General features: G+C 39.6%; 1 protein-coding gene across 1 annotated transcript in view; it reads right to left on the bottom strand.

Moving 5' to 3' along the window:
* VEGFC (vascular endothelial growth factor C) overlaps positions 1–25,788 on the bottom strand; it is a 102,216-nt gene that overhangs the window by 2,282 nt on the left and 74,146 nt on the right. Inside the window, exons 4-6 of the mRNA XM_047714233.1 lie at positions 19,094–19,245; positions 2,122–2,228; positions 1,469–1,802 (exon numbers count right to left, since the gene is read on the bottom strand). Coding sequence (XP_047570189.1) covers positions 1,469–1,802; positions 2,122–2,228; positions 19,094–19,245 — 593 coding nt within the window. The remainder of the gene's footprint in view (positions 1–1,468; positions 1,803–2,121; positions 2,229–19,093; positions 19,246–25,788) is intronic.

A 25,788-nucleotide genomic window follows, 5' to 3' on the forward strand; every position in this document is an offset into this window, starting at 1 on the left:
ACTCTAACTACTAGAAGGTTATTTCAAAAATGTAGAGTACTATATAGATACTAATCTTACCAAAGATTATTAAACCAATTTGTATACTGAACCCTTCTGAGTGAACCTAGATTCAGGGAAGTTCCCTTATGCAATGGCTAAAATGTTAGTATGGATGGATCATTAGAGATAGAAATTAAAATAGGAGCACAAAACTCATGAGGATTAAAAAGATGGACATTTTATTTACTGGGGAAAGGTTATGAACATTAATGAAGGTACAAAACTGTAAATAAAAGAAATTAAAGTCTCAAGTCCTGTGAGTGGTCCGCCGCTGCATGGGCATCACCGCCATCTCTAAAGACTGAGCTTGGAAGAAGAGAGCCCAGTGGAGGTGATGAGGCACAGACCCATCTGAAAACTGGAAGGGCAGCCAGAGAAGGAAAATGTTATGTCCGCCAAAACAAAGAGGGGGGGCTTCAAGAAAAGGAACAGAAAAGACAGGTTACACGAAGACCAAACTTGCCCACTGGATTTGGCTGTGGAGTCTACTAACCCTTGACTAGCACATTAACCTGGCATTCTAGGGCCTAACCTGGGTCACAGCTAGTTGGATAAATGAGAGAAGAAAGGGGGGGAACGCAAAGGGTGAGTGCCTGGATCCTGAAGCGACTCTGGAGAGGACAAAGCTTCACTGCCAAAGTGTGTTCAGCACCATGGTAAGATGCTAATAAAACAAAAGTTTAGGAACTCTCATAAATTAAGGGGAAAGAGAAGTAGTTAAAGATGTCAAACGTATGGGAGAGAGAAGGCCTGTCTAGTGGAGTTGTGCTGAAGGAAATGCCCAAATCACAGAGCCGGCCCAAACAGCCCATCTCACCGTCCGATTAAAGAGGAAGTCGTTCAGGGAGTAACACTGAAAGTGTTTGACTCCAACAGTCTCATTTTGTTTTTCTTGGTGAAGAAGGGGCAGAATCGACGTTTTAGGAATGCATCTTGAGTAATCTTTAACAATACAATTTATTTCTCTAATTCCACTAAATAAATATTTTTCTAGATACAATTCTATATTTAGTTGCACTCTCCCATCCTCTGTAAATTTTTCATAAAATTTTCTGCACTTGGAACAGCTGTCTTATATTACGATGGCATCATAAGTTTTGGTGGAGGCAGGGATGCCATGTTTGGATGTTCTGGAAATCCTCCTCAAGCGACTGTCCTGTGCATCTGTCTCCCAGCCCAAGTGAGCACCACCGCCTCAAACTCAGCCTCTGGGATGAGCAGTAGGAGTACATTCTGGGCTTGGATCTGGCTTTGGTTCCCAGGGCTCCTTTCAGGAGCAAACACAGTCTCAAGGAAATTTCAGTTAGAAAATAACACAATTCATCTTCCAGAACTGACGGGTCTCATTCTAAAAAGGCTCCGCCATTTTGGTTCAGGAAACTGTCCTCAGTAAGAGAAAGGAATACACTTTACGAAGATTTCTTACCTGCATGTTTGATGTTGAAATTTCTTTCCTTTTAAGAGACATTTCTGTGAATTTTCTGTACATTCACAGGCACATTTTCCAGGGTTTAGGGGTTGATGTCTTGGGCAGGTTCTTCTGCATACGCACTGGCATGTGGTTTCGTCAAATTCCCTGTTGGCCCCACAGGAGCTGGGTAAAAGTTTGTTTTTACAGACACACTGGCACGAGTTTCTGTCTAGTTCTTTGTGGGGTCCACAGCTGGAAGGCTGGAGCCCCCCTTTGCAGACACACTGACACGTTTCTTCGTCGAGCTCCTTGTTGGGTCCACAGATGTCATGGAATCCATCTGCAGAGTCTAGACAAACACAGTCCGACATCTTCAGTACACCTTACTGGTGTGAGACAATTAAAAGCACTGAAAAGGTCTCTATGTTTTTCATTAAAGTGTGTGCACAAACATGGGTCTGTCCCTTTACAAGGAAGTTCAAAACAATACCAATGTCAAGTAGACAGCGTCCTCTCTGGTAGTTTGTTATTCCAGTGATCATCAGAATATTGTACATGTGGTTTTAATACTAAAATGTTAACCAAACTAGAGGCACTTGGCATTTTGTCTTTAAAGTATCATTCTGCTTAAAATAAATAAATAAATAAATAAATATGATTCTGCTTACCATCTCCAGAATTTGAGGAAAAAATAAAATCTTGCTGAGCCAGGCATCTGCAGAGGTGATTATTCCAGATGTAGTTTGTGGGGCAAGTCTTGTTTGCAGCTTGGCACCTTGGGGAGAGACAGATGAGTTAGCAGTCTAACTGGTACACGGAAGGCATCCTCTCTTTTCTTCCCTGTGTATTACAAAGCCGGTACATGCCTGTGAAAAAGCTTTAATGGGATGCGAGGATATCTGAAATGAAATGTCAAAGTTCCCTCTCCGAGTATCTCCCTCCCCCACATATGTGGCCAAGTTCTAATCCCAGAGGTGACCACTTAGTGGTATGGTCTAGATCACTACACGCTTTGATCTTGTTAAGGCAAATACATTTATTTGTATAATCACATGGTGGTTTAGTTGGTGCAAAAAAAAACAGGATAAGCCTCTTACATTACTCTGAAGTTTCCTTCTTCCACTAAACAATATATTGTGGATATCTTCGTAGTTCTTTGCAGAATGTCCTGCTTGTTAGTGGTACATAGCCCTCCATGAAATGAATGAGTAATAATGTCCTGTTGGTCACTGTTGAAACTGCTTCCAGTCTGTGGCTCTTCTAAACAAGTCTACAGGAAACCTCTTTGTACTTTACCTTTCCTGACTTATTCCTGAACCAGAGATACCTATAACTATGAAGGTTCTACTCTTCCAAAATTTCCACTCTACACTGCACCAGAAGGGTATCAAAGCCCGTGCTTCATGTTACTGCTGCTCTAGTTTTCTCTCCCTTCCTCTCTCCTCTTACATTCTCTTTATCTGTTTTAGTAAAAGTTATGAACATATGGGCTTCCATCCAGTACACCAAGTGCTCCTCTGCTCCAGCCGTCCGACTGCTGGCGCCTGTATGAAATGAGCCTTGTAGAGGACAGCCTTCCCTGTCCCCTGGGTGAGCAGATGTCGCAAGCTCATCTTGCCCATTGTCTCCTCTACACCTAGAATCAGCCGTTCCTTCAAGAAGCCCTCGTTCTCTGTCGGGAAATGCCACTTGGGATTAGGTTTGCTCAGTGCCAACAGCTTACATGACTACTTAACCTTTTCAGGGCGCAGAGCTACGAAATGCACATGTATCCCACGGAAGGTCTTCTTCCATTAGAATTCTTGGCTCTTAATATCCTTACAGAGTATCTATACACCTCTCACTACCTTAATTTTCAACTGAGGTTGGTGCAGGGGAAATAATTCTATCTTTCACACTCAGTATCGTGAACAGTATGTGAGGGAAGAGTGCTGAGTTACAGGCCAGGCTGGCAGAACAGAACAGTCATGTGCAGACCTCTTAACAGGTGAACCAAGTGTAAACAAACAGGTCATGTGCTTTGGATGTTGCTGAGAAAAGTTCTAGAGTCTTACTATGTGATGACGCAATGACATGCCTTTAGAAGCCCACCTGATGTCTCGCATAGCACCCCGGGAAGGACTTTTTTTTTTTTTTTTTTAAAGATTTTATTTATTTATTTGTCAGAGAGAGAGAGGGAGAGAGAGCAAGCACAGGCAGACAGAATGGCAGGCAGAGGGAGAAGCAGGCTCCCTGACGAGCAAGGAGCCTGATGTGGGACTCGATCCCAGGATGCTGGGATCATGACCTGAGCCCAAGGCAGCCGCTTAACCAACTGAGCCACCCAGGCGTCCCCCGGGAAGGACTTTTTGAACAGTGTAAGCACATCTACAGTTGGTAACCACTTTTCCCTTGACAACTGCCCCTGAGGATTTATGGACTTTCTCCCACTCAGCAGTCTCTATAGCAGCTCCCAGACCCAGAGAGTCTCTACTTGTCCCACTCAGTGGGAGAATTTGCCTAAAATGCCCTCCCACACCTCTCCACAGAACCAAGAGTTGCAATGACTGTCTTCCCCTTATCCCTCCTCCCTTGTAACATTCTTCAAGGACCATGTCTTCAGTCTGATGAAGACAATCTATTATGGAAAGTTTTCTTGAATTTATTTTTGATTTTTTAACAAGTTTTTGAATACTGTGTGTTATTTGCTGTCCCATATCATAAGCTGATAATTTCTCACTCAGCATGCAAATAATCCAAGTAATCACACATAAAGTATCCATGTGTTAACAAGCATAGAAATTGTTGGATGATCAAAGAAACAGTGTTTGAGCTTTTTAGATCCTATCACGGTAGTATGTTACTTTTCTACAGGTATTGTGTTTAAGCTCCTTGTAGGAAATTTGTTATGTTTGGGGTTTAATTCTTCCCATTTAAGACAGTAGAAATTTGTTTGGAATGTATATTTTTGAAAATAGGCTACTGATCTTAAGTAAGAGACGCCTGTACATAGTTTTAGGAGGAAAAAAAAACATAGTGCGATTTCCAAATGTAATTTAACATTACTGGGTTTTAAACTTACTTCTTCATACTAATAACTTCCATTAAAATTTTTGTTCCTAACAATCTTTATATTTGCTTAAGTATATATTAGGTATGCCTATATATAATAGTAAGATATTTGCCTCCTGCATATATCATATGCTTTTTTCTTTATAATTTTATTTTTTGAAAATTTATGTGATTTCAGTTAAAATTATGAGAAAATATACATTCAGAGGAGTTCATTCTGATCCATGTCCTCAGCAGGCTGATCCTTTTTGCATTTTTTGGTTTATGTTTTCAGTGTTTCTTTTTATAAATAAAAAAATATGTACAGGGGCGCCTGGGTGGCTCAGTGGGTTAAGCCGCTGCCTTCGGCTCAGGTCATGATCTCGGAGTCCTGGGATCGAGCCCCGCATTGGGCTCTCTGCTCAGCAGGGAGGCTGCTTCCACCTCTCTCTCTGCCTGCCTCTCTGCCTGCTTGTGACCTCTCTGTCGAATAAATAAATAAAATCTTTAAAAAAAAATATGTACATATGTATATATTTTTCCCATTCTGTTATCCTAAAGATAGCCTCCCTTACATGCTCTTCTAAACCTTGTTTTTCCAGTTAGCTTTGTGCCTTGGGGAATGTTATACCTCCCTAATAGTTTTATGTATTCTCAAGAGCAAGTCTTTACTTACCACATATTTTGGTCATTACTGTTTTCTTGGTTAATCATTAATGTGCATTGTTCCAAAAAAAATTTAGACAGTACTTATCAATTCTCCAAAAACAGTATCATTGTTTTTTTTTTTTTTTTTTCATTTACCTCCTATCCAAAGCTTTAGTCCCTTCCATCAAATAAGATGCTGTTAGGTTTAGTTATATAATAGTAATGCAGTCAATCCTGGCCGAATGCAACTCAGACCACTCTTCCATAAATGAAGGTAGATCCGTTTGGGCTGTGTTGCGAGGTTGATACACACATGATTTAAGTGACACACTCCCCTGCTGTAATCAGGAGGGCACAGGCCTATGGTGGCTGCAAAAGGGCGAGATCATTTTGCCAATATGTGATTTCTTCTGCCATTACTTCAGCCAGTGTTCTTCCAGTTGTTACTTGTAACCCATCAGTGGATCACGAAATCAATGATAAGGGTTGGGAAATGCATTTGTAAACTCAAAGAGTGACAGGTAATAAAAACTGCTGGAATGATATGATATGGATCGCTTTCTGCAACGACACTTCAGTTCTCTTTGTGCATATTTTTTTGTTATACGCACATATAAACAGGCATGTATATGCCCTCACACATATAACCTCCCCGTCCCACCTGTGGTGTATGTGTGTGTGTGTGTGTATGGTAGCAATGTCCAGTGTGTCTGCCTCTTAGTTAACAGTCATTGAAGTTGATAAGCATATCTAAGCTACTTATTTTCATGGGAAAAAGTGTCAAGAATGACCTCAATCACTAGCCTAAGTGAGACTGGTCCATCCTGAGGTCTTTAACTGCAGGAGAACATGCTAATGTCTCTGTACTGAAGTGAAAGTCGGTCTGCAAAATTGTTCAGCCTAAAGGGATAGGAAAATCATGTCCTATTTCTCATGTCATGAGGGAAAAGAAAGAGTTCTGTAATATCTCACATCCTTAAAAAGATAAATCCAAAAATATGGACTTTGTGTAGAAACAGATGAACGAATGCATTTCTGAAATTGTCCTACAAAACAACAAGGTATCTAGTGCCTAGTTTTACAGCATTCAGTAGTCCCCTAGGATCTGGCTACACCAGCTCTTTTGGTTTTGCACATGCACACTGAATAAAAATATGGCCTTCAGAATAACAATTTCAGTTGTTATACCTGAAGTGTTTTTGTCAACATGAACTTTATATTATGGACTAATTATGCTTTGTTCAAGGTGAACCAAATATTTTAATTTCCAAGATTCTTAAAACATAATTTAAATTTCTAGAAAAACATCACTGTAGAAGCTTTGCCAAAATTAAGAAACAACTACTTATCAATGTTAACATATTTTAATGCTGAAATTTGAAGTCTTGCTAGATACCATTTAATGAAGGATACATATATTTACATAGGATGCATTTTCATAATTACTAAATGAGGTTCCCTACTCTAAAAGTGAAAGGCAAGTTCTTAGCATAAATATTCTCATGCAAAAAAAAAAAAAAAAAACCATTTCCAGAACAGTATCTTAGAATGAAAGAAAATGTTTTTAATGTGGATAGAAGGTAGCACAATTTACTTATCTCCTACATATCTTCACCTCCAAAGCATTTTTATCCTATTGAAATTTTTCTTCCAAGTTCCGAATATTAGTGTGAACATATTAAGACTTTCAAAGAAATTATTTTTGTATACCGTCTTTATAAAATACTGATCCAAAGATGCATTTTGTCTGCAAAGCCAATGACTATGCAATTATTTGTAAAGTAGATCTGTGTTGAGAATCACATGTAAATAAAGTTTCCAGTAGGCAAAGTATTGCCTTTCCCATCCCTCCCCAGCAAACACAACCACAATCCTGTTTATAATACTTACGAAGGAAAAAGATGCTTTTCTAAGAATTATTTCATTACCTCACTCAACTGGTTAGGTAACTGTTGCTAGTTAGAACTAGAGGACAAAAACTTAAGGGCATATGGTTCAAGAATGATGGATTTAATGATTAAAATGATTCTTATCTCACCATTTATCTTTTGAAATTTTGAAAGACTAGTATGTTCCGTGTGATTAAACACTACATACTGGGTAAGAGTTGTTAGCTCCTGTGCTCTGGACACTGTAGCAGGCTGTTTTGTCCATCATGCTGTTTGGGTTCTTTCATCATCTCTACACTTTGGCACTAGAGTTTCTACATGCTTGGAAATTCTCTGACTCCCCTAATCCATATTTAAGGAACACAGACACACTCCTACGTTTTGTTTGGCATTAGTAAGCACTTAGTTGAATGTAATATAGCTTGTAATATATTTCTCAGTGAAAAAAACCCTCTTCATCTGGATTTATTTAACTACTCTTGATCCACTTTACTAAATATCTCAAAATATTTCATAGATCATTCAAAATAAATGTCAACATTAATTGAATACAAATTCAACTCATAGCACTCAATGGCTTTTTAAAAAAGCAAATTCTTTCTGTGGACACGAACTGTGCTATTAATCGAATGCTCTCATTGGCATCTCTTTTCATAAGGTGTCTCCACAACCACCGAGCTGATTAAAATTCTGCTGATCATTGGTATCATGCTCCTCAAATAGCTAGCCTGCCTTAAGTGTCCCTAAATGTGGAATGTGATCAGTGATACTAGTATGAAGGCAAGTGACGTGAGCACTCATACATCCCTTCTAAGCATCTTCATATCATTCAATGATCTATTCAGTAAGATGATCTATATTCCATTAAGAAAACCTATACAGGGGCAGGGTGTGGGGGTGGACTCTGACCATGTTAATAATGTCAATAAATATCCGAGTACATTTTTGATTCCCTAAATGCCGACTGTTGATGTCATCTGAACTTTCACCCACTGTGATTGACAGTCACTCAAACCTGTAATTATATTTTGAAAGAATATCCATCCAGACCCTCTGGCCCAAGACAGTTGTCAGAATAGCAGCCGGAACGGCAATGTTTTCTTTCATTATTAGAGCCACAGAGCCCTAGGTAAAATACTTCAATGGTTTTATTCCCAAGGCCTTTGAATTGCTGTGTTCATCTTGAGTTCCTCAAGTATGGCCCTTGAATACACTTGACTCTCTAAGGCAAGGTGTTAGGGGAATCTGGGGAAGGAGGGTAAGAGGTATATGGGAATTCTTTGTACTTTTTGCTCAATTTTTTCTATAAGCCGAAAACTGCTTTAAAAGGTCTATCAAAAATCCTTAGAAAATGACTGATAGATTTGGTCTAACGTAGACATTTCTTAAAAATCATTCTCAGTGCATTTTAGTTGAACTTGACATTATGTTGGCAGACTCTTTGATCTAATAGTTCCCGCCTCTGGGTGACAATGCAGTCACAGCCTCAGAGCAGAGGATACACTACTGGAATATTCTCAGCCACAGACCTTTTGCTTAATTTCTACCAGTCAGTCGGCAAGTCACAGGAATGCTGCGCTTCCAGCTGTTCTCTCTTAGAAGGCAGAAACTAGAGGGTCCAAGGGAAGGAATACTGGACAGCACAGTTAGCTCCTTTTAGAAAAAAAAAAAATACCTTCCAGGGTCTAGAGACTCTTATTTGAGCTCCATGGGTGAATTCATATCAATAGGTAGTCATTTGAAGGCATTAGATAATATTTAGATAATAATGAACTTTGTTAAAAAAAAAAAAGGATAGCACTGGGTGTGGTGCAAAAACAATGAATACTGTTATGCTGAAAATAAAAAATTAAAATAAAAGGATAAACAGATATGAAAATAAAAGTTCAAAAATAACTGTATAGTATCATGGGGGTTTTCAACCTAGAAAGGGGGTATTTTCAGGGCAGAATACAGATGCATCTTTTGAAGTACTGGAAAAGTATTTATTTCTGATCAATCAGCACAAGACCGTGTTGTGGTTTAATTGGCAGATGTGTTACCTCTGCATTTCTGCTCTGATGCAGTTTATTAAATGTATCACGCTATTCTATCTCTATGTTTGGTGAAGCAACAACATATGATCTTAAAATTAAAAGAAAAGAAGAACAGTAAAATGAGAAGAAACCCTCATGGATATTCAAGCTTCTAAGCACTCGGACCGAGGATCTGTTACAGATTAACAAAGACACTGAGCACTCAAGTTCTACTTCAAAGGTTGCCAGGGACATAAATCTACTGTGTTCCTTGGAGAAGAGATGACTTCTCACACAAATGAAATTTTCCTTAATAAGCCCAAATAACTCAAACTTCTTAGAAGCAAATATGTTTTAGTTGGTGTCTTAGTAAGCAATGTTGACATTTTTGTAAAAGAAATGAAAACCAGTAAACAAAACAAATGAGCCTTCAGGCTAGGTTTTTCCATGTTCTCATCTTTTTTCACCCTTTCTTTTCCTCTCTCACCACCCCAGGCCTCTCCCCCAGACTGATGTAACCTCTTTACCAGGCTGAAATCACCCATGGTTTCTATTTATTATCATTTAAAAAAAATTCAAGGTACCCTGGCTCTGCTGAGCACAGTCTTGTCATTCCTCTACCAAAAAACTCCCCACGCTACACCAGTCCCTCTACAGAAAAGGTGAAACTCTTCAGGCTGGTGCTTCTGGAGCACAGGCTTAGCGTTGCCTTTTTAATTTAGTCTCCTCTGGCCTTCACCGATTAAGACCCAAATAAATTATTCTGGTCTATCCATTGTCCCCAGAAGGTGCTATTTCCTTGAGGAACCCTGTGGGACACTGTCAGTGAGAACCAACTGACTAATATATTTGCCCGTGGGTAAAACTCACTTCAGGGCACTTGGCTATCAAAGGTGACATCTCTCTCTTTTGATTTTACTCTCTTCCTAATAAGTAGCATAGTGCCTCCCCTATAGTAGGTGTCATAGAATAAGCACGAACATTCACTCACTCATTCATTCATTCATACAATGGAATATCATACATGTATGTAATGAACAAGCCAGGCCTATAGACCTCAAAATGATTACATGTCTAACACATACCATTGAGAGAAAAAAGTAATGTCACCATTTTAACATAAATATTTTAAACAAAGCTGTATTATACATTATTTTTTCCTATGTTAATACATCCGTATGCCATAAAAATGGAAGAGCATGAATGAGAATACAATTTCCAGGCAGTGGTTACCTCTGGGAACAGAGGATGCAGAATGGTGACTGGGGCTTTGGGTTGTATCTTAAGTGAATATGACAAAATATTTGTTGAATTTCAAGTCAACATATGGAAGGATATATCCATATCCAACAATATGGAAGGATATATCGATTTGTGAGTTTTTTTTTTTCCTTGTCCTTTAGTATTTATTTGGAGATTTCTTCTGAAATTTAAAAAAGTTAAAAATGCAGTAATGGGGGCGCCTGGGTGGCTCAGTGGGTTAAGCCGCTGCCTTCGGCTCAGGTCATGATCTCAGGGTCCTGGGATCGAGCCCCGCCTCGGGCTCTCTGCTCAGCAGGGAGCCTGCTTCCTCCTCTCTCTCTGCCTGCTTGTGATCTCTCTCTGTCAAATAAATAAATAAAATCTTTTAAAAAAAAATGCAGTAATGACTGGATTCCCAGAGGAATGGATTAGCTCCAAATTTAGTCTGAATCTCTGGTTTGCTCCTCTCAGTTGGTGATGGTGGGGAAAATGACTTAATCCCTCTGATTTGGCTTCTCATGTAATAATTGAGAATTTCACCTTCAGATTTCACCCTCTTGTTTCCTCTGCCTCTTTCTCAAGACTGTTGCGCAACGTGGGATATCAATAAATAAACACGTTATCTCCCCTTTTTGTCCTTCCGATAATGGAGTCAGTCCTGGTCATTCTTGAGTTTGACCTAATTCTTGATGATCCCACCACTTCTTTCTTTGAATTACTGGTTTTTGCAATCTCCTTTGGATTCATAATAAACCTTTATTAGTCTTAATTTTTCTGGCTGTTCTTAAGTCTCTGGCGCAGAGCACTGTTTCTCCCAGTTTCTTAAGTAGCGATCATCCCCACAGTGTCCGCTGCTGCTTCTCTTTTTACGGTCTCTATTTTCCTTGTGGGTTCATCTCTTCGAGTGCTCGACCAGCTTCATGCCGGTAGCTACCGAAGAAGAGTGCCCACCTTGGGGCAGCTCCAGATCCCACTGCCTACGGAACATTTCACTTTGATTTCTTACAGACACCCCAGACACCAATATGTATATTCAAACCAAATTCCCTGTTTCCAGCCCATTCTCCCTGTGAACATGCGTTCCATCCTTGTATCATCCGTGCACTTTCATCCTTAACTTCTGCCTCCGTGTTCTCCCACACACGCAGCCCCCAAGTGCTGGGCTTTCTGAAAAATGTCTTCCCACCTATTTTTTCTCCATCCCCATTTCCACCACCGTGGGCCCCACCCTTCTTATTTCTGTATCAGATTATTTTCGTGAGCTGCTTCCATTTTTCTATCTCCTGGTTTGCTCCTCCAACCCACCTACTACACAGCTTTCAGGATGTTCTTTCTAGAATATACAATGTAAACATGACAGGTCTGACATGTATCTTCTAATGGTTCTTGAGAGACTTGAAGAAAAAATCCATCCTTGGCACGGCGGGTGCAATCCTGTGGACTTCTGCAGACCCAGGCTGGTCCTCTCCATCTCCAGCGTGATGGCAGGCATGTGTCCTGCATACACACTTCCTCTGCCACACTAACTCCAGTCCCTTGTTCGCACGTCTGACTCGCTTATGGGATTTCTCTAGAGGAGTGATCCTGTCTACTGTTCTCTACAGCCTGGCATAGTAGCTGCACCACACAGACACACAGTGACTGTTTGATGAATGACTCAGTAAAGCACAGCATTGTGTTTTATGTACTTACTATACTAGATGTATTTGTGTTTGTACTCTGGCACATGAGCTGTTTTAGTTCAGGAAGCATATTATCCATTTTTTAATATCCCACATCTCTTAGGATGGTGTGGCACATGTCAGGCTCAACATAAATGTCTCATGAATGAATGAATAAATACTACTTTTACCAACTAACAAAATCTAGGGCATCCCTTCTTAATCACAAAGGACTCCCTCCATAGAAAGAGACCTTCCATGTAAGGGCTCATGGGACTCCACGGTGTTCAAGCTGATGGAAAATATAAGAGGAGATAATTGGAAGGAAAGAGAATAATCTGTGAGTACATCAATATGAATATTGCTGTCTTACCACTTCTCAAGATAATCTCTTCCACCTCTGGAATTTCTGATTATTTTGGCTCTGCTGATATTGAGCCTTAAAAAGTTTTCTTCTTTCTTTCTTTTTTTTTTTTTGTAAATATTAGAAATTCTATAAGATACTGGGGAGAGCATGGGTTTAAGAGTTATAAGACTTGAATTTTTTTTTCTAGCACTTTTCTTAGCTGTTAGGTTTGTATGTGCTAATTAACATTTCCAGTGCTCAATTTTCTCGTTTGTAAAATGTCTGTAAAAATAGCAACCGACATTTACTGAATGCTCACTGCCAGGCATTAGGCCCTGTGCTAACATTGAGCAGGGATTACTGATTATAAACATCGCTGCGTCCCAATGTGTGAGGTGTTGTCCTCATCGTTCTCATTATTGCTCTTATTCTATTACATCATCACACAATATCAGATGGGTATGTAATATAGCATAGTGTCATTGGATAGGTTGGTCATGAGGATTAGGTTACGAAGTTTACACTGCATTATTAATAACATTTTGATTTACGTTTTGTAGCTGAGGAAAATGAGTAGCAAAAGGTTTATAGAAGTTAGTGAAACCCCAAGCAGAAAATGAATTTCCTAACCAGGAAGCTGTGGGCAGGGTGAACACCCTTCGTCCCTGTGCTCTGGGGTGTGAATCACTGGTGTGGCCTCCTTGTGGGGGCTTGTATGAATATGATGTGGGCAGATGCTTATGCAGAGGGATGTCTAGTGAGCTACTACTGCTACTACTAATCCAGCTAGAACATGGGTCCTACCTCCTTGACTGTGAGTGCTATGAGGCCAGGAGCAGGCAGGTTCATGCTTGTCCTCTCTCATACTACCTTGCAGCATTCTTGGCCCATTTTAAAGACTCAATTATTTTATGAATCACTCATTTTATGAATGATTCATTTAGTGATTGAATTATATTTCTTCATGAATAAGGTGAAACAAAATGGTCCACTACTTATTTAATCCCATAATAATGGGCATATGACGCCCTGAGAAAGGAATGCCTCGTTTTCATTGTGGTGGTGGCTCCTGAGAGCACGGGGTTGGGGAAGAGCTGTGGCCACGGCTGGGAAATTTCAAATTCCATATGAAGGAGGGTGGGGAGGCTCTCTCCGCTAAGGAATCATGAGAATCTTAAGAGGTTTGACTTAATTACCATAAAGATTTTAAGCAAGCTACCATTTTAAACCTAAATGAATTTCAAATCTATAGTTAGTAAAAGGATCTGTTCCTCTTGCCTTTTCAAAAATCAATTTTTTTTACAAATAATTTGCATAGGATAAAATGCTCCTATTTTAAATTCACTCCCCCCCCAAATTTATGCACCCATGTAACTATTATCACAGTCAAAATACAGAACATTTTTTATTACTGCACATGTTCCCTTGGTCCCTTCCAGTCAATCCCTACCACCTGTATCTTCAGGCAACTACTGAAATGCTTTCTCTCAATCTAGATTATATTTGTCTTTTCTAGAGTTCTTATAAATTGAGTCATATAACATGTATTTTTTAGTTCAGCTTGTGTCACTCAGCTTAATGTTCTGAGATCCGTTCATATTGTGCACATCAACAGTTCGTTCTGTTTATATCACTCAGTAATGCTCCACTGTATGGACACAGTGCAGTTTGCTTATGCGCTCCCCTTTGACGGCCACTTGGGTTGCTGATTTGTTGGCTAACGAAGCTTATGTGAACATTGGTGTGCAAGTTGTTGTGTGGAAATATGTTTTTATTTATCTTGGGTAAATACCTAGGAAGCAATTTATGGATTATATTTGTAAGTGTATCTTCAAGTTCATAAGAATCTACCAAGATGTTTTTGCAAAGTGGTTATACCATTTCACATGTCCTTCAGTGATACGTGAGCATCCGACAGCCTCTCCAGCACTTGGTTTTGTCATTTCTTAATTTTGGCCATTGTGGCAGCCATTCCTATTAATTTTTAACAAATGGTTTTATAACATAGCTATATATTCATTTTATAAAAATTGCCATTATAGTAGTTTTAATTAAATTGTGGGTCAAAATTCATAGTGAGTAGAGACCAACATTCAAAGAAAGAGAAATAGAAGAGAAGAGAAATTATCTAAGTGCATCACAGTAAGGCAGACATTCACAATGGAGGCAATGTCACTGTAAGGGAGTAAAAACGGTATTGAGGAGGAGGAATCTTGAATCTTTTTTATTTTTATTTTTATTTTTATTTTTTTTAAAGATTTTATTTATTTATTTGACAGAGAGATCACAAGCAGGCAGAGAGGCAGGCAGAGAGAGAGGAGGAAGCAGGCTCCCTGCTGAGCAGAGAGCCCGATGCGGGGCTCGATCCCAGGACCCTGAGATCATGACCTGAGCCGAAGGCAGCGGCTTAACCCACTGAGCCACCCAGGCGCCCAGTCTTTTTTTTTTTTTTAAAGATTTTATTTATTTATTTGACAGACAAGAGATCACAAGTAGACAGAGAGGCAGGCAGAGAGAGAGAGGGAAGCAGGCTCCCTGCTGAGCAGAGAGCCCGATGTGGGACTCGATCCCAGGACCCTGAGATCATGACCTGAGCCAAAGGCAGCGGCTTAACCCACTGAGCCACCCAGGCACCCAGGAATCTTGAATCTTACATTGGTTTTTGGCTCTCCAAAACCCAACAAAAACTTCTGAATCAATATTTAATTTTTACTGGGTTTTATGGGCTGTCATGGGAGCAGCACTGGCCCTGAAGATATGCAAAGAGTATGCAATATAAGGGCTTTAAAATTATCCTGAAGGGGTGCCTGAGTGGCTCAGTCACTTAAGCTTCTGCCTTTAGCTCAGGTCTGATTCCAGGGTTCTAGGATGGAGCCGGTGCATTGGGTTTCCTGCTCAGCGGGGAGTCTGTTTCTTCCTGGGCCCTGCCCCCTTCTCATTCTCCTTCTCTCTTAAATAAATAAAAAAAATCTTTTAAACAAATAAAATTATAGTGAAGAGAGGGCTGTCACTGAAGGACTTTCTCTGGACCAAGTGCTCAGTATCAAAATCATTGAGTGACACTGTTTCATGTGTCTGTTAGCCATCTGTACGTCTTCTTTGGAGAAGTGTTTGTTTATGTCTTCTGCCCATAATAATAATAATAAAAAAATCACAGAGTGACAGGTGCTTGTGTGTGCCTGGTGGCTGCCTGGTGGCTGCTGCTTACACTCTGTCTCTGATGCTTTGGTAGTGACGTGAGCTTTGGAAATTAAGTAGAGAGAATTTACATTTTATTACTTAATTCTACAGAATTTATTCAAGTCATAGTATATCACAGGCTGAGAAGAAAGAAAGGGTGACACTGGATGTCTAGCAGCTACAGAAGTTACAAGTTGTTTTCTCATATGAAGCAAAATTACATTCTCTAAAGAATCTGAAACTATTTAAAAGAAATTATTTAAAAACTTATCTTCCTCTTCTTGGAAAAAGAACTGTTATGTTTTCCTTAAAAAATGTTTGTACTATTTGTTATTTATATCAATTGGTACTTTCCCCATGGAATTTCATATATTACTACTAAATAAGTTAGCTTAAATGTTTCTCAGCAGAAATTGTAGTTCTAAAATTATGTTCAATGTTAATAGCTTTTTAATTTCTTTTTTTTTTAAAGATTTTATTTATTTATTTGAGAGAGAGCACAAGAAGGGGGAGGGTCAGCGGGAGAAGCAGACTCCCAGCTGAGCAGGGAGCCTGACATGGGACTAGATCCCCAGACTCCAGGATCATGACCTGAGCGGAAGGCAGACGCATAACAACTGAGCCACCCAGGTGTCCCATAGCTTTTACATTTTCAGTTTAACTTTTAACTATAAAATTTTTTTGTCACTTTTAAGCCTACGTTATATTACCTTTTTTATATATAAAGCCCAAATATACACATGACACATAAAGAGATATGAATAGGTCTATGGTATTACAATTTTATGAGTGAGGCGATTAGAGAAAAGGTCTATAAAAGAATAGTTTGGAGGTGATAATGAAAAAAGGGTTTGGGTAGCAGTACAATCAAGGAAAGTGTTTTAAAATGACTTTCTGTTTTACAATTCTATATGATTATAACTACATGTAAAGTTACACAGTTATTTCCTTTAAATCTATGCACTATGTACGCTATATGCATATCATATAAACATAGATATTGCATTTCTCATTGTAGATGGTGGTTAAAAAAATACTGAAAAACACAGATGCGTGCATCAGATATGAACTGTAATGGTAATAATAAATCTGCCCTTCACGCTCTCTCTCAGACGCCAGGCTCTGAGCTACCCACCACACGCGCGTGTGGGACTCCATTCATTCCTCTGCACGTCTTTGTGCTTTTACATGCAAGCAGACTGCGGTTCACACACATAAAACCCCTAGCCTTAAAAAGTGACTTAGTAGCCAACCGGAATTCGGGCTCAGACCCGGCTCACTGGAAGGCACAGGCTCTTTTTGCTCATTTTGTCTGTTCTTGACATTGACGGTGTAGTAGCTACAGGGATAAGTAAGGATGAAAATCTGGGCAAACACGCAATTGCTACATAACACTGCAGATGACCAAGTCACTTCATGCAGCGAGCGCGGGTGGCCAGCAGAGTTACTGTTTAGCCCCCGGCTCTGATGCGTGAGGACTTGTCAGGTATAAAATAAGGGAATCCTGCGAGCAGCTGCCCAGGGGTCTTGGGGGAGGGTGAGCTGAAACGCAGAGGTAAAGGGCTGAAAGCAGAGAAATGACTCAGGCACTTCATAGCGTGATTAGCTGTGGTGGTTGTAAGCCTGCCTGTACCTCAGGTGCTCGCAGTCCAGGCGCACGTGCCCTTCTACACACCCCTACAAACACGCGCAAGGAGAAAGCACACACAGGGATTGCTCTGGGCATTCAAGAAGTGGAGATGGCAGTGGTATTTGGACATGACAACGCAGGACAGAGACCTTTACCTGAACTCTGAGAGATGGAGGCGGCTTTGGGAAGGCAGATGACAAAGGGCACTTATTTTATGCCAGGGTCAGAAGAGAAAGAAGATGCGCTGTGGTCAATGAGCTTGGTGTTCAGGGAATGAGACTTTGTGAACCCAGATGCGGTGAGAAATGAGATGTAAAACAAGAAAGGAAGGCTGGTCACGGGACAAGGAGGTGAGACATTTGTGCTCAATTCCTTTGGGTTGCTGAAAGCCACTGGCAGTTTCTGGTCAGATGAATGGCATGGTGGCTTTGAAAGCTCAGGGGTGACATTATGCAGGGGCTGGGGAGAGATCCAACACAAGGGAACCGGTCTGGACACCCCGACATGAGACCAGGCATACATGCAGAACAGAGCAGATGAGGATGCCAGGGGTGGAAACGAGATACAGGCACAGGCTGGGGCCCATCTCTCTCCGCCCCCACACCACCTCCCAAATCAACAGTGCTGGCGTGTGACATTAGGAAAAAACCAATTAATGACAACCGTGTGATTTTGAGGTCTCCAAGAATATGAGAGAAAAGTGCTATGAATAATGTAGAAGTAAACAGAATAAAGCTTTGATGTTTGTACCTGTTCTATCCAATATAGTTATAAACACAGCAATATAAGAGATTTCGATGTAATATTTTAAGTCCATCTGAAACCTAACTTTGGGAACAGCATGGGGATAATGGCTGAAGCCCTCAGAAGGGATGCGTGGCCATGGGAGCTGGGGACACATGTCTGAGCTGAGTGAGTAAACCTGCACATACAACTTTGGGGTAATGTGGGTACTGTGCCCCAAGCAGTGGCCTCAGTTTACGCACAGATGCCGGTAAGGCCTCTGTGTTCCCATGTGAAGGACAGACTTCACTCCAGTTAGGCTAGCCATAGTTTTTTGTGTGTCTCTGGAAAGATGAGGCTCCAATCTGCCACACTAAGTAAAGCAACCCTGGGGAAAACTACTAGCATTATCATATTTATTGTCAAGTCCCCTAAATGCAAGGTTTAAATAGGTTAGTTGGTTTGTTTTGGTAATATATATGTTTGCACACCGATTTATTTAAAATTTTGTTACAAATGTCAAAGTTCGGTAAGTTTTATCCACATGCATTGGACATCCTGAAAACCAAAGAGCTGCAGCTTCACGTTGGGGCAGAAAGCAGAAAGTTCCTCGATTTTTAATGACAATGCATAACGAGTCATTATAAACTCTTCACAGAGTCAACTCTCAATGCTCTAGGCAGGTCCTTCTGTGTGACCAAGCACAGCATCTGCTGCCCTTTACCAGGCTAAAAAAAATATGCTGAGAAAGGAATTTGATTAGCAAATGTTACTTTGAATGTTAATTTGAAGTAATAGTAAGAGAAAATTCTTTCAAGTACTTTAGTGTTTCAGTATTCAATGCTTGCTGAAATAAAAAATATGAATAGAGGAAAAAAACATCGAGATTGAAGAAACGCAACTGTATGGTAATAGATGTAAAATAATTTTTAAAAAATATTTTTTGTTTTGGATCAAAAATCCAAAGGCTTAAATGGCTTTAGCTTTCACATCAATTGTGAGTTTGCACACTTGGTTGCATGGGTGACGAAGAGTGGAGGAATCTGTATCATCTCATAGAAATAACTTCTTTTATGTTGTGAACACTCTGTCTATTAAAAAGACTTCCCTGTTTCAGTTTAATTTTACTTTTGTGCTGCAGTACCAAATTCATCTTTTGTATCTGATACAAAGTATATTATAGCAAATTTCACAAGAATTCTTGTAATAAACTGTATTTACTTGAAAATACTTTTAGCAGAGGACGCAGAAAACAAAAGCTTTAATTCATACTCACTGCGGTAGTGTTGCTGGCAGGGAACGTCTAATAATGGAATGAACTTGTCTGTAAACATCCAGTTTAGACATGCAGCGGCAGGAAGTATGATTGGCAAAACTGATTGTTACTGGTTTGGGGCCTTGAGAGAGAGGCACTGTGATTTCAAACAACTACAAAGAAGGGACAAAAAGAAGAAAAAATTATATAGATGCTAAAAAAATACCTTTATGGTCAATGTTGGAGTCCCCAAAGAGTGAGATTATCTCTTTCTGATAACCTAGTGCTCGTTCTGCATGCAGGATGCAGAAGGCTTTCATGATCACACTGTAGAAACTGTTTTGCTTCTAATCAGTATCCTTTATCAGAATAATAAACAGTCCGTTTACTTATCTCATGTCACTATGATAAAGCATATTAGAATTTTGATAACCAGCTAACGACGGAGCAGAGATGCGACAGACCACCGTGTTCAGGGAAAAAGAATCTTTCCAGAGTCCCAGATTGCTCCAGGGGTTGTTACAAAGTGGCACATATATAAATATCTTCGCAATAGAAGTGTACAAAGCTATTGGCCACACAACCTAGAAATGCTTGGTGCAGTCTTGTTCTATGTAAACTGAATACAGAGACACAAAATACAGAGATGTAAAATCAGTTTTCATTCCAAATTAAATTTCTACCTCAAAGTAGTTTTACATTTGTCCAATATATCTTATCCATTCATTATGTTCAAAAGAAAAACACATTCATCATTTAAAGGTTTGTTCCTGCTATTTTGGCAAAAGTGTTATGAAAGTAATAAGCTTAAAATAAGGTGGGACATGATACACAATTGTGGGCTAGAGTCTCAAAATTTAAAGTCTCATTCTGAATGCTTTGTCTATGGGGAACTCTAATTCTCTTGTTCCTTCTCCAAAATTAATGTTTTAAATGGAATATACAAACGAATTAGTGATTAAGTAATTTAAAGTGGATTTAAATTCCTAGGTTTCTTAAAATCTGAATTACTAGTAATGATGGTGAAAGCTAAATCTTGGCCATTACTTGCTTGGTAAGATCAGTCTGTAGTCCTGTCACTGTAGCTGAACTGCTTTGGTATTATTTGGTGCCTTTTCAGCAATACGAGCCACGCAAAAAATGGTGACAAACTCCAGAGCTTTGTGATTCAGCCGGTCAATATACTTTCAGGCCAACATTTAAAGATCACTGAAAATCTTTAGGGAATTGTATTAGTCCCCAACTTAGTCCTACAGGGAGATTCATGGAAATGAATTTTGAAGAATGAAACACAGAGATAGCTAAATTATAAACTGCACATTTTCTTCATTTGAAATGTGTTCATTCTATAGTCACTGAAAAATTCAGCTACTTTCTAAGCACAGGTGCCTTAGGTGGAACGAGCCCAGGGTTATACCCCAATGGGGCATTTTTTAAGAGCAAACCCACTTGTATGTTGTGTGAACTTGGAAAAGTCATTTAACTTATCTAAGCTGTATATTTCTTTAAAAATCAGTAAACTGAGGAAACATTTGACCCATTGTTCATGGGACTGTTAGAAAAATTACATTAACTAATGTATATGAATGTGATATGCATCCTGATTGCCATATACACGTGTTATTATTTGAATATTGTCTCAAGATTCTAGATGTCCTCCAGAATACTGTCCGTGCTACGTAGATAATCCCAGCATATAGCCTCAATATATCCCAGTATTATGACGCTGACCAGTTTCTTCCCTAAAAGGACATTTGTTTATGCAGTTTGGGAGAAACCTTTTATTAGATGAGCTGTCACTGGCAGAAGTCCTTTGCACTAGGTAAAACTATTTTAAGAGAGAGAATTGTGCAGTGTCTAAATACACTAAAGTTTACCTACTTCTTAGAACATTTCTGGACCCTATGTTAAGAACCAGTGCAACAGGAGAAATGTAAAGTTATTCCAAAAATAAGCAGTGTTTAATAAATTGCTTATTTAACTTTTATATGTCTAAAGTTTATAAATTATTTAAACCCCGTAATAGTAGAAATGGTAGGAAGATGTACAGGTCTGCTCATAAAATCTGAATTTATGTCTAGTAGGCCGTTAGATTTGTGTCAGAGCTTAGGAGAGCCATTTAAAAGCCAACAACGTTAAAGTCGTAGTCGAAGTCTTAGACACTGATGAGATTACTTGGTAAGATCATGACTGGAAGGTGGAAATGTCTAATAATAGAAACCTGGGGAACAGGTGCACTTAAAGGATGAAAAAAGGCAAATGAAGTAGTAAATATGTCTGGGAAGAAGGAAGACATAAAGATGGAGAGCCAGAAGGGGGTTCCTGCTAAGCCAAGGGAAGCCGAAGGCAGAGAGGAGAGCTTCACAAAGGTGTCTGTCGTCACAGGGTCTGATGTCTCGGGGCAATGGAAGTAAGTGTAGGGATGGAGTGAAAACAAATGGTACCAAAAGCAGCTCTAAGGACTCTGGTGGGCTGGGCTATGGGATAGGAGCAGCGGGCAGGGTGGGGATGGAGAGGAGAGAGCCCTCCAGTGACCAGAGGGAACGCACTTAGATAGCTCAGGTCAGATAGGGGGAGTTGTGTCTGGAGGATGGGAGGCCAGTTATCACTGCAGGATTTGGCACCCTCTGAAGTGACAGGAGGCAGAAGAGAGCCTGAGTGTGAGGGGTAAGGGGCTTCTGTTGTAGAAGCATGCCTGGTATTCCCCAACCCTGTGCCTCACAGCACCTCCCCTGCACCTTTCCTCCTGGACTGCTGCATCCCAGACTCCGTTATGGCACTTTCTCCTAAGGGCAGAGAGATCACAGCAAGCATGGACAGCCTTCAGCCCTTGCTGGGGGTGGGGGGCGCTGGGGGATAATGTCTACAACCAGGACCTGCCTGTGAGTACCAAGTGTAGACCCAGGAACTGGGGCTTCGAAGAATGTTCTAGTGAGATCAGAACACTTAAATGCACATCAGGAAAGCATCTTCCTGAAAATAAGCCTGGTACTAAACTTTCAAGGGGCAGAAGAGAGTTGTGGTCCATGAACACACGGACTAAAGGCGTAAAGGCGTAAAGGGGCAGATAAAGAGGTGCTAAAAAAAGACATCACTAGATCAGTCTACACAATCAAAATCACAGTCAACTAATTTGATCACATTCATAAGCATTAGAACTACAGTACAGGGGAGTCTGGGTGGCTTAGTGGGTTAATCATCTGCCTTTCACTCAGGTCATGATCCTGGGGTCCCACAACTGGCTCCCTGCTCAGTGGGGAGCCTGCTACTCCCTCCCTCTGTGCCCCTCACCCTGCTTGTGCTCTCTCTCTGTCTCAAAGAAATAAAATCTTAAAAAAATAAACTACAGTACAATAGGAGAAAAAAAATTACTTACAGTTAAATAAAAACCCCAAATTTTAACTACTGATGTTTTTTCTCTTCTTTGAGTCTAAGTAAACAACTGACTGATTAAATTCAGTTAATTTCTTCAAAAGGAATAAATATTCTGAATATTTAAAGTAAAAAAAAAAAAATCTAAGACTTTCCTTCTCTTGAAATATGTATCTTCCACCTCCAAAATTTTTACCTGAATGTTCTACCTGGTTTCTTTAATTCTCTACTTAACTGTCAGTGTGGACAAAATTCAAGAGTCCGGAGAAAGATGCCTTGACCAATATTAAAAGTAGAAAGGTTCTTGATAATTAACCTTTCCTCCTCTATGACCTTCATGACGAGAGCATGCCGTGTGTGTGCATTAAGGCACAATTGTACGTATCATGCCTTGTCATATATTGAAGGGGTATCTTTCATTTTCCAATTTCTGTCTGCACTGGTCTTAAGTGTGTATATTGGTGGACTACTCTCACTTAAAAGGATTATAAGGTTTCTACTTCCTTTTCAATAAGTATGATAAATTCCGTCTTTTTCCTTACAGATCAGTTTGTGAATTTTGAATAGCAATATTGAATCCCTAAATTACTAAAAATGTCCACAGGCCCTTTTCCCTAATCAGATAGTGTATGCTTAGAAAATGTAACTTTTTTTGAACTAAAAAATATTAATAATTTGAATCACCATATAAACTCACAAGATGTCGCCTGCAAGAAAATGTACTTTTGCAAATATCCAGCGACTTCGCTCCTTTACTAGAAAGAGAGGAGGAACCAAGAGAGAGTCTGGGCACGTGTGTCTGCACCTGCCCCTTCCAGCTTCTGTGACTGGGAAGAATTCTCTAATTTCCCTTTGCCTCAGTTTTGTTACCTATAAAAGAGGGATAGTAATGGTGTGATTTCATAGTGGTCTTCTTTGGATGATGATTCTCCTTCAAAATTGAGTTGAATCTTTGAGGAATTAGTGTTTTTGTTTAGAATTTTACCTTCTTTGGTTTTCAGTAACTATTGATTCACTAACTAGCCAAGCACCCTGCTAGCTTCTCAAGAGCCATCAAGGCATAACCCTTGCCACATGCTGCTCTGTCCCTCCTTCTCTCTCATATATATATGCATACACGGATATACTACATATACATATATATCCACATAATATACATATATATATATATAAATTTACTAGGTTAGAATTTTGAAATATCAAATAGTTTTATCACAAATGCTATTCGCAAGAACCTGCATTTTAACCCTCATGAAATCCACGCTTGCCATTATAGAAAGATCTAAACCAACACAGTAAATAACAATAATTTTCTCTCAAAAGAGTCAAGGTCTACCCATGCACACCACTGTTGAAACAATAAATAAATTCTTTAAATTTTTATAAAACAAGAATGCTTACACTAGGCTGTTTTGTGCCTTAATGGGTGCACACTAGTATTTTCTATTTTGGATTTAAGCTCATAGAGTGCAAAGTTTATGTATTATATTCAGCGTGAGCTAATCATTCCTTGTCTATATGTGTACTCAGCCAGTACTAACTGAGGATGATGACATTTATGCTTTGATATTTTGAACATGATGATTTTCCTAAGACAGTTTCAGGCTATAAAGTGAACTGTTCTTGAACACTACATTATAATAGCTTGTACCTAATTTAGGATCTAAGTAGTAATAAAATTCATAATGGAGACTGATGGTATATGTTTTGCTTATGCCTGTTAGAGCAGTTGCTGGTTTTGAAGATCAAAAGGTTTATATAAAGATGGTATTTAAATAAGCCTGGAAACTGGGGGGGGGGGGGGGGAATCTGTGTATTCTGTAAAACCTCCATAGACAGGAGAAAACACCAAACATTTCCAAATGAGAGGTTCCCAGTTGTTCGTTATCTAGTGGAATTCCTTAATAAGAATATCTGATCGCCGAGGGGGCGCCTGGGTGGCTCAGTTGGTTAAGCAACTGCCTTCGGCTCAGGTCATGATCCCGGAGTCCTGGGATCGAGTCCCACATCGGGCTCCCAGCTCCATGGGGAGTCTGCTTCTCCCTCTGACCTCCCCTCTCATGCTCTCTCTCTGTCTCTCAAATAAATAAATTAAAAAAAAAAAGAATATCTGATAGCCGATTCTCACCAACAAAAATGGACTTCAATAAAGCCACGTTTGGAAACAATAGAATTGTTCACGCCAGCATAGCAACAGTGGCAAAGGCAAAGCAACAATCCCTACTTCTACTTATCTTGCAAGCTATTCAAGAGAAAGGTGTAGAACTTCCTTACTGACAAGATCCTGGATTATTCCTTTGGAATGTGTATGTGGGAACAAATACCAAACCAAAAAAAGGGAAAAAAAAACAAAAACCAACAAAAATCCCCGCCCCCCCTTTACATCTTTTTTAATACCCCCAAACATAGCCAGTTTCTCTTTATAGCATATCTCATTGCTATTTTTAATTTAAATATTCCAGCCCTGAGTCCATTAATGAAGTATCAACGTGTAGCTCCTGAACACTATGGTAATAACTGTAAAATGAGAGAGAGAGACTACATGGCATTTAAAGAAATAATCCCTAAAAATGGGCAAAGGTGAAAACTGAGGGTCCACTGCCAGCTTTTCAAGGGAGGATCCGAACCACACGGCCCACCCTCTAGGACCTACAGAACTGAAAGTGGGTCTGGGAAGAACGTAGGAGAGCAGATGCTAACGGATTCATGTTTGTACTGGGTTAATTTTTATGTATTATTACACATAAAATGCAGATACAGTGCTGCAATTAAAAACCCCCATTCAGGAGTTTTAGAAATTCTGGATAAAATCTGTACACAGGATCAATACCTTAAGCTGGGAGAAAAGGGTATTTTTAACGGACGCATCTTTTTCTCTTAAGGCAAATGTTACTCTTAAACTCCCAATAACTCGTATTGGTATAGAGCTTCTCCCGCACATCTGGATAAAACCTGATTTCCAACAACTGTGCCTGCCAGATATTAATTAGCTAAAGATTCCAAACAAATCACATTCCACTTGTTGAATACATCTGAATGCAATCTTTCAGACTGCTGCTCTGTAAAACAGTATCTCTGGGTTGCGTTCCATAGTTGCACATTTTACTTAGGTTTAAATATGTTTTGGTAAAAAAAAAATTTTTTGTGAAGCACTCAGCTCAACTCAGATATAATCTGGGATGTTTTTGCTAATATATATGCTTATATTATTTCTTTATAAAACAATACAAAATAGATTAGCTTGCTGTTTTTTTAGAATGGCAACACAGAATTTTAAATCCTGCTGTGCAGGTCCCTGAGAAGGAACTAGGGGAGAACCAGCTCCCTCACTGCGCTGGCTCCTT

Source organism: Lutra lutra, chromosome 2 (genome assembly GCF_902655055.1).
Source record: "Lutra lutra chromosome 2, mLutLut1.2, whole genome shotgun sequence".
NCBI lineage: Eukaryota > Metazoa > Chordata > Mammalia > Carnivora > Mustelidae > Lutra > Lutra lutra.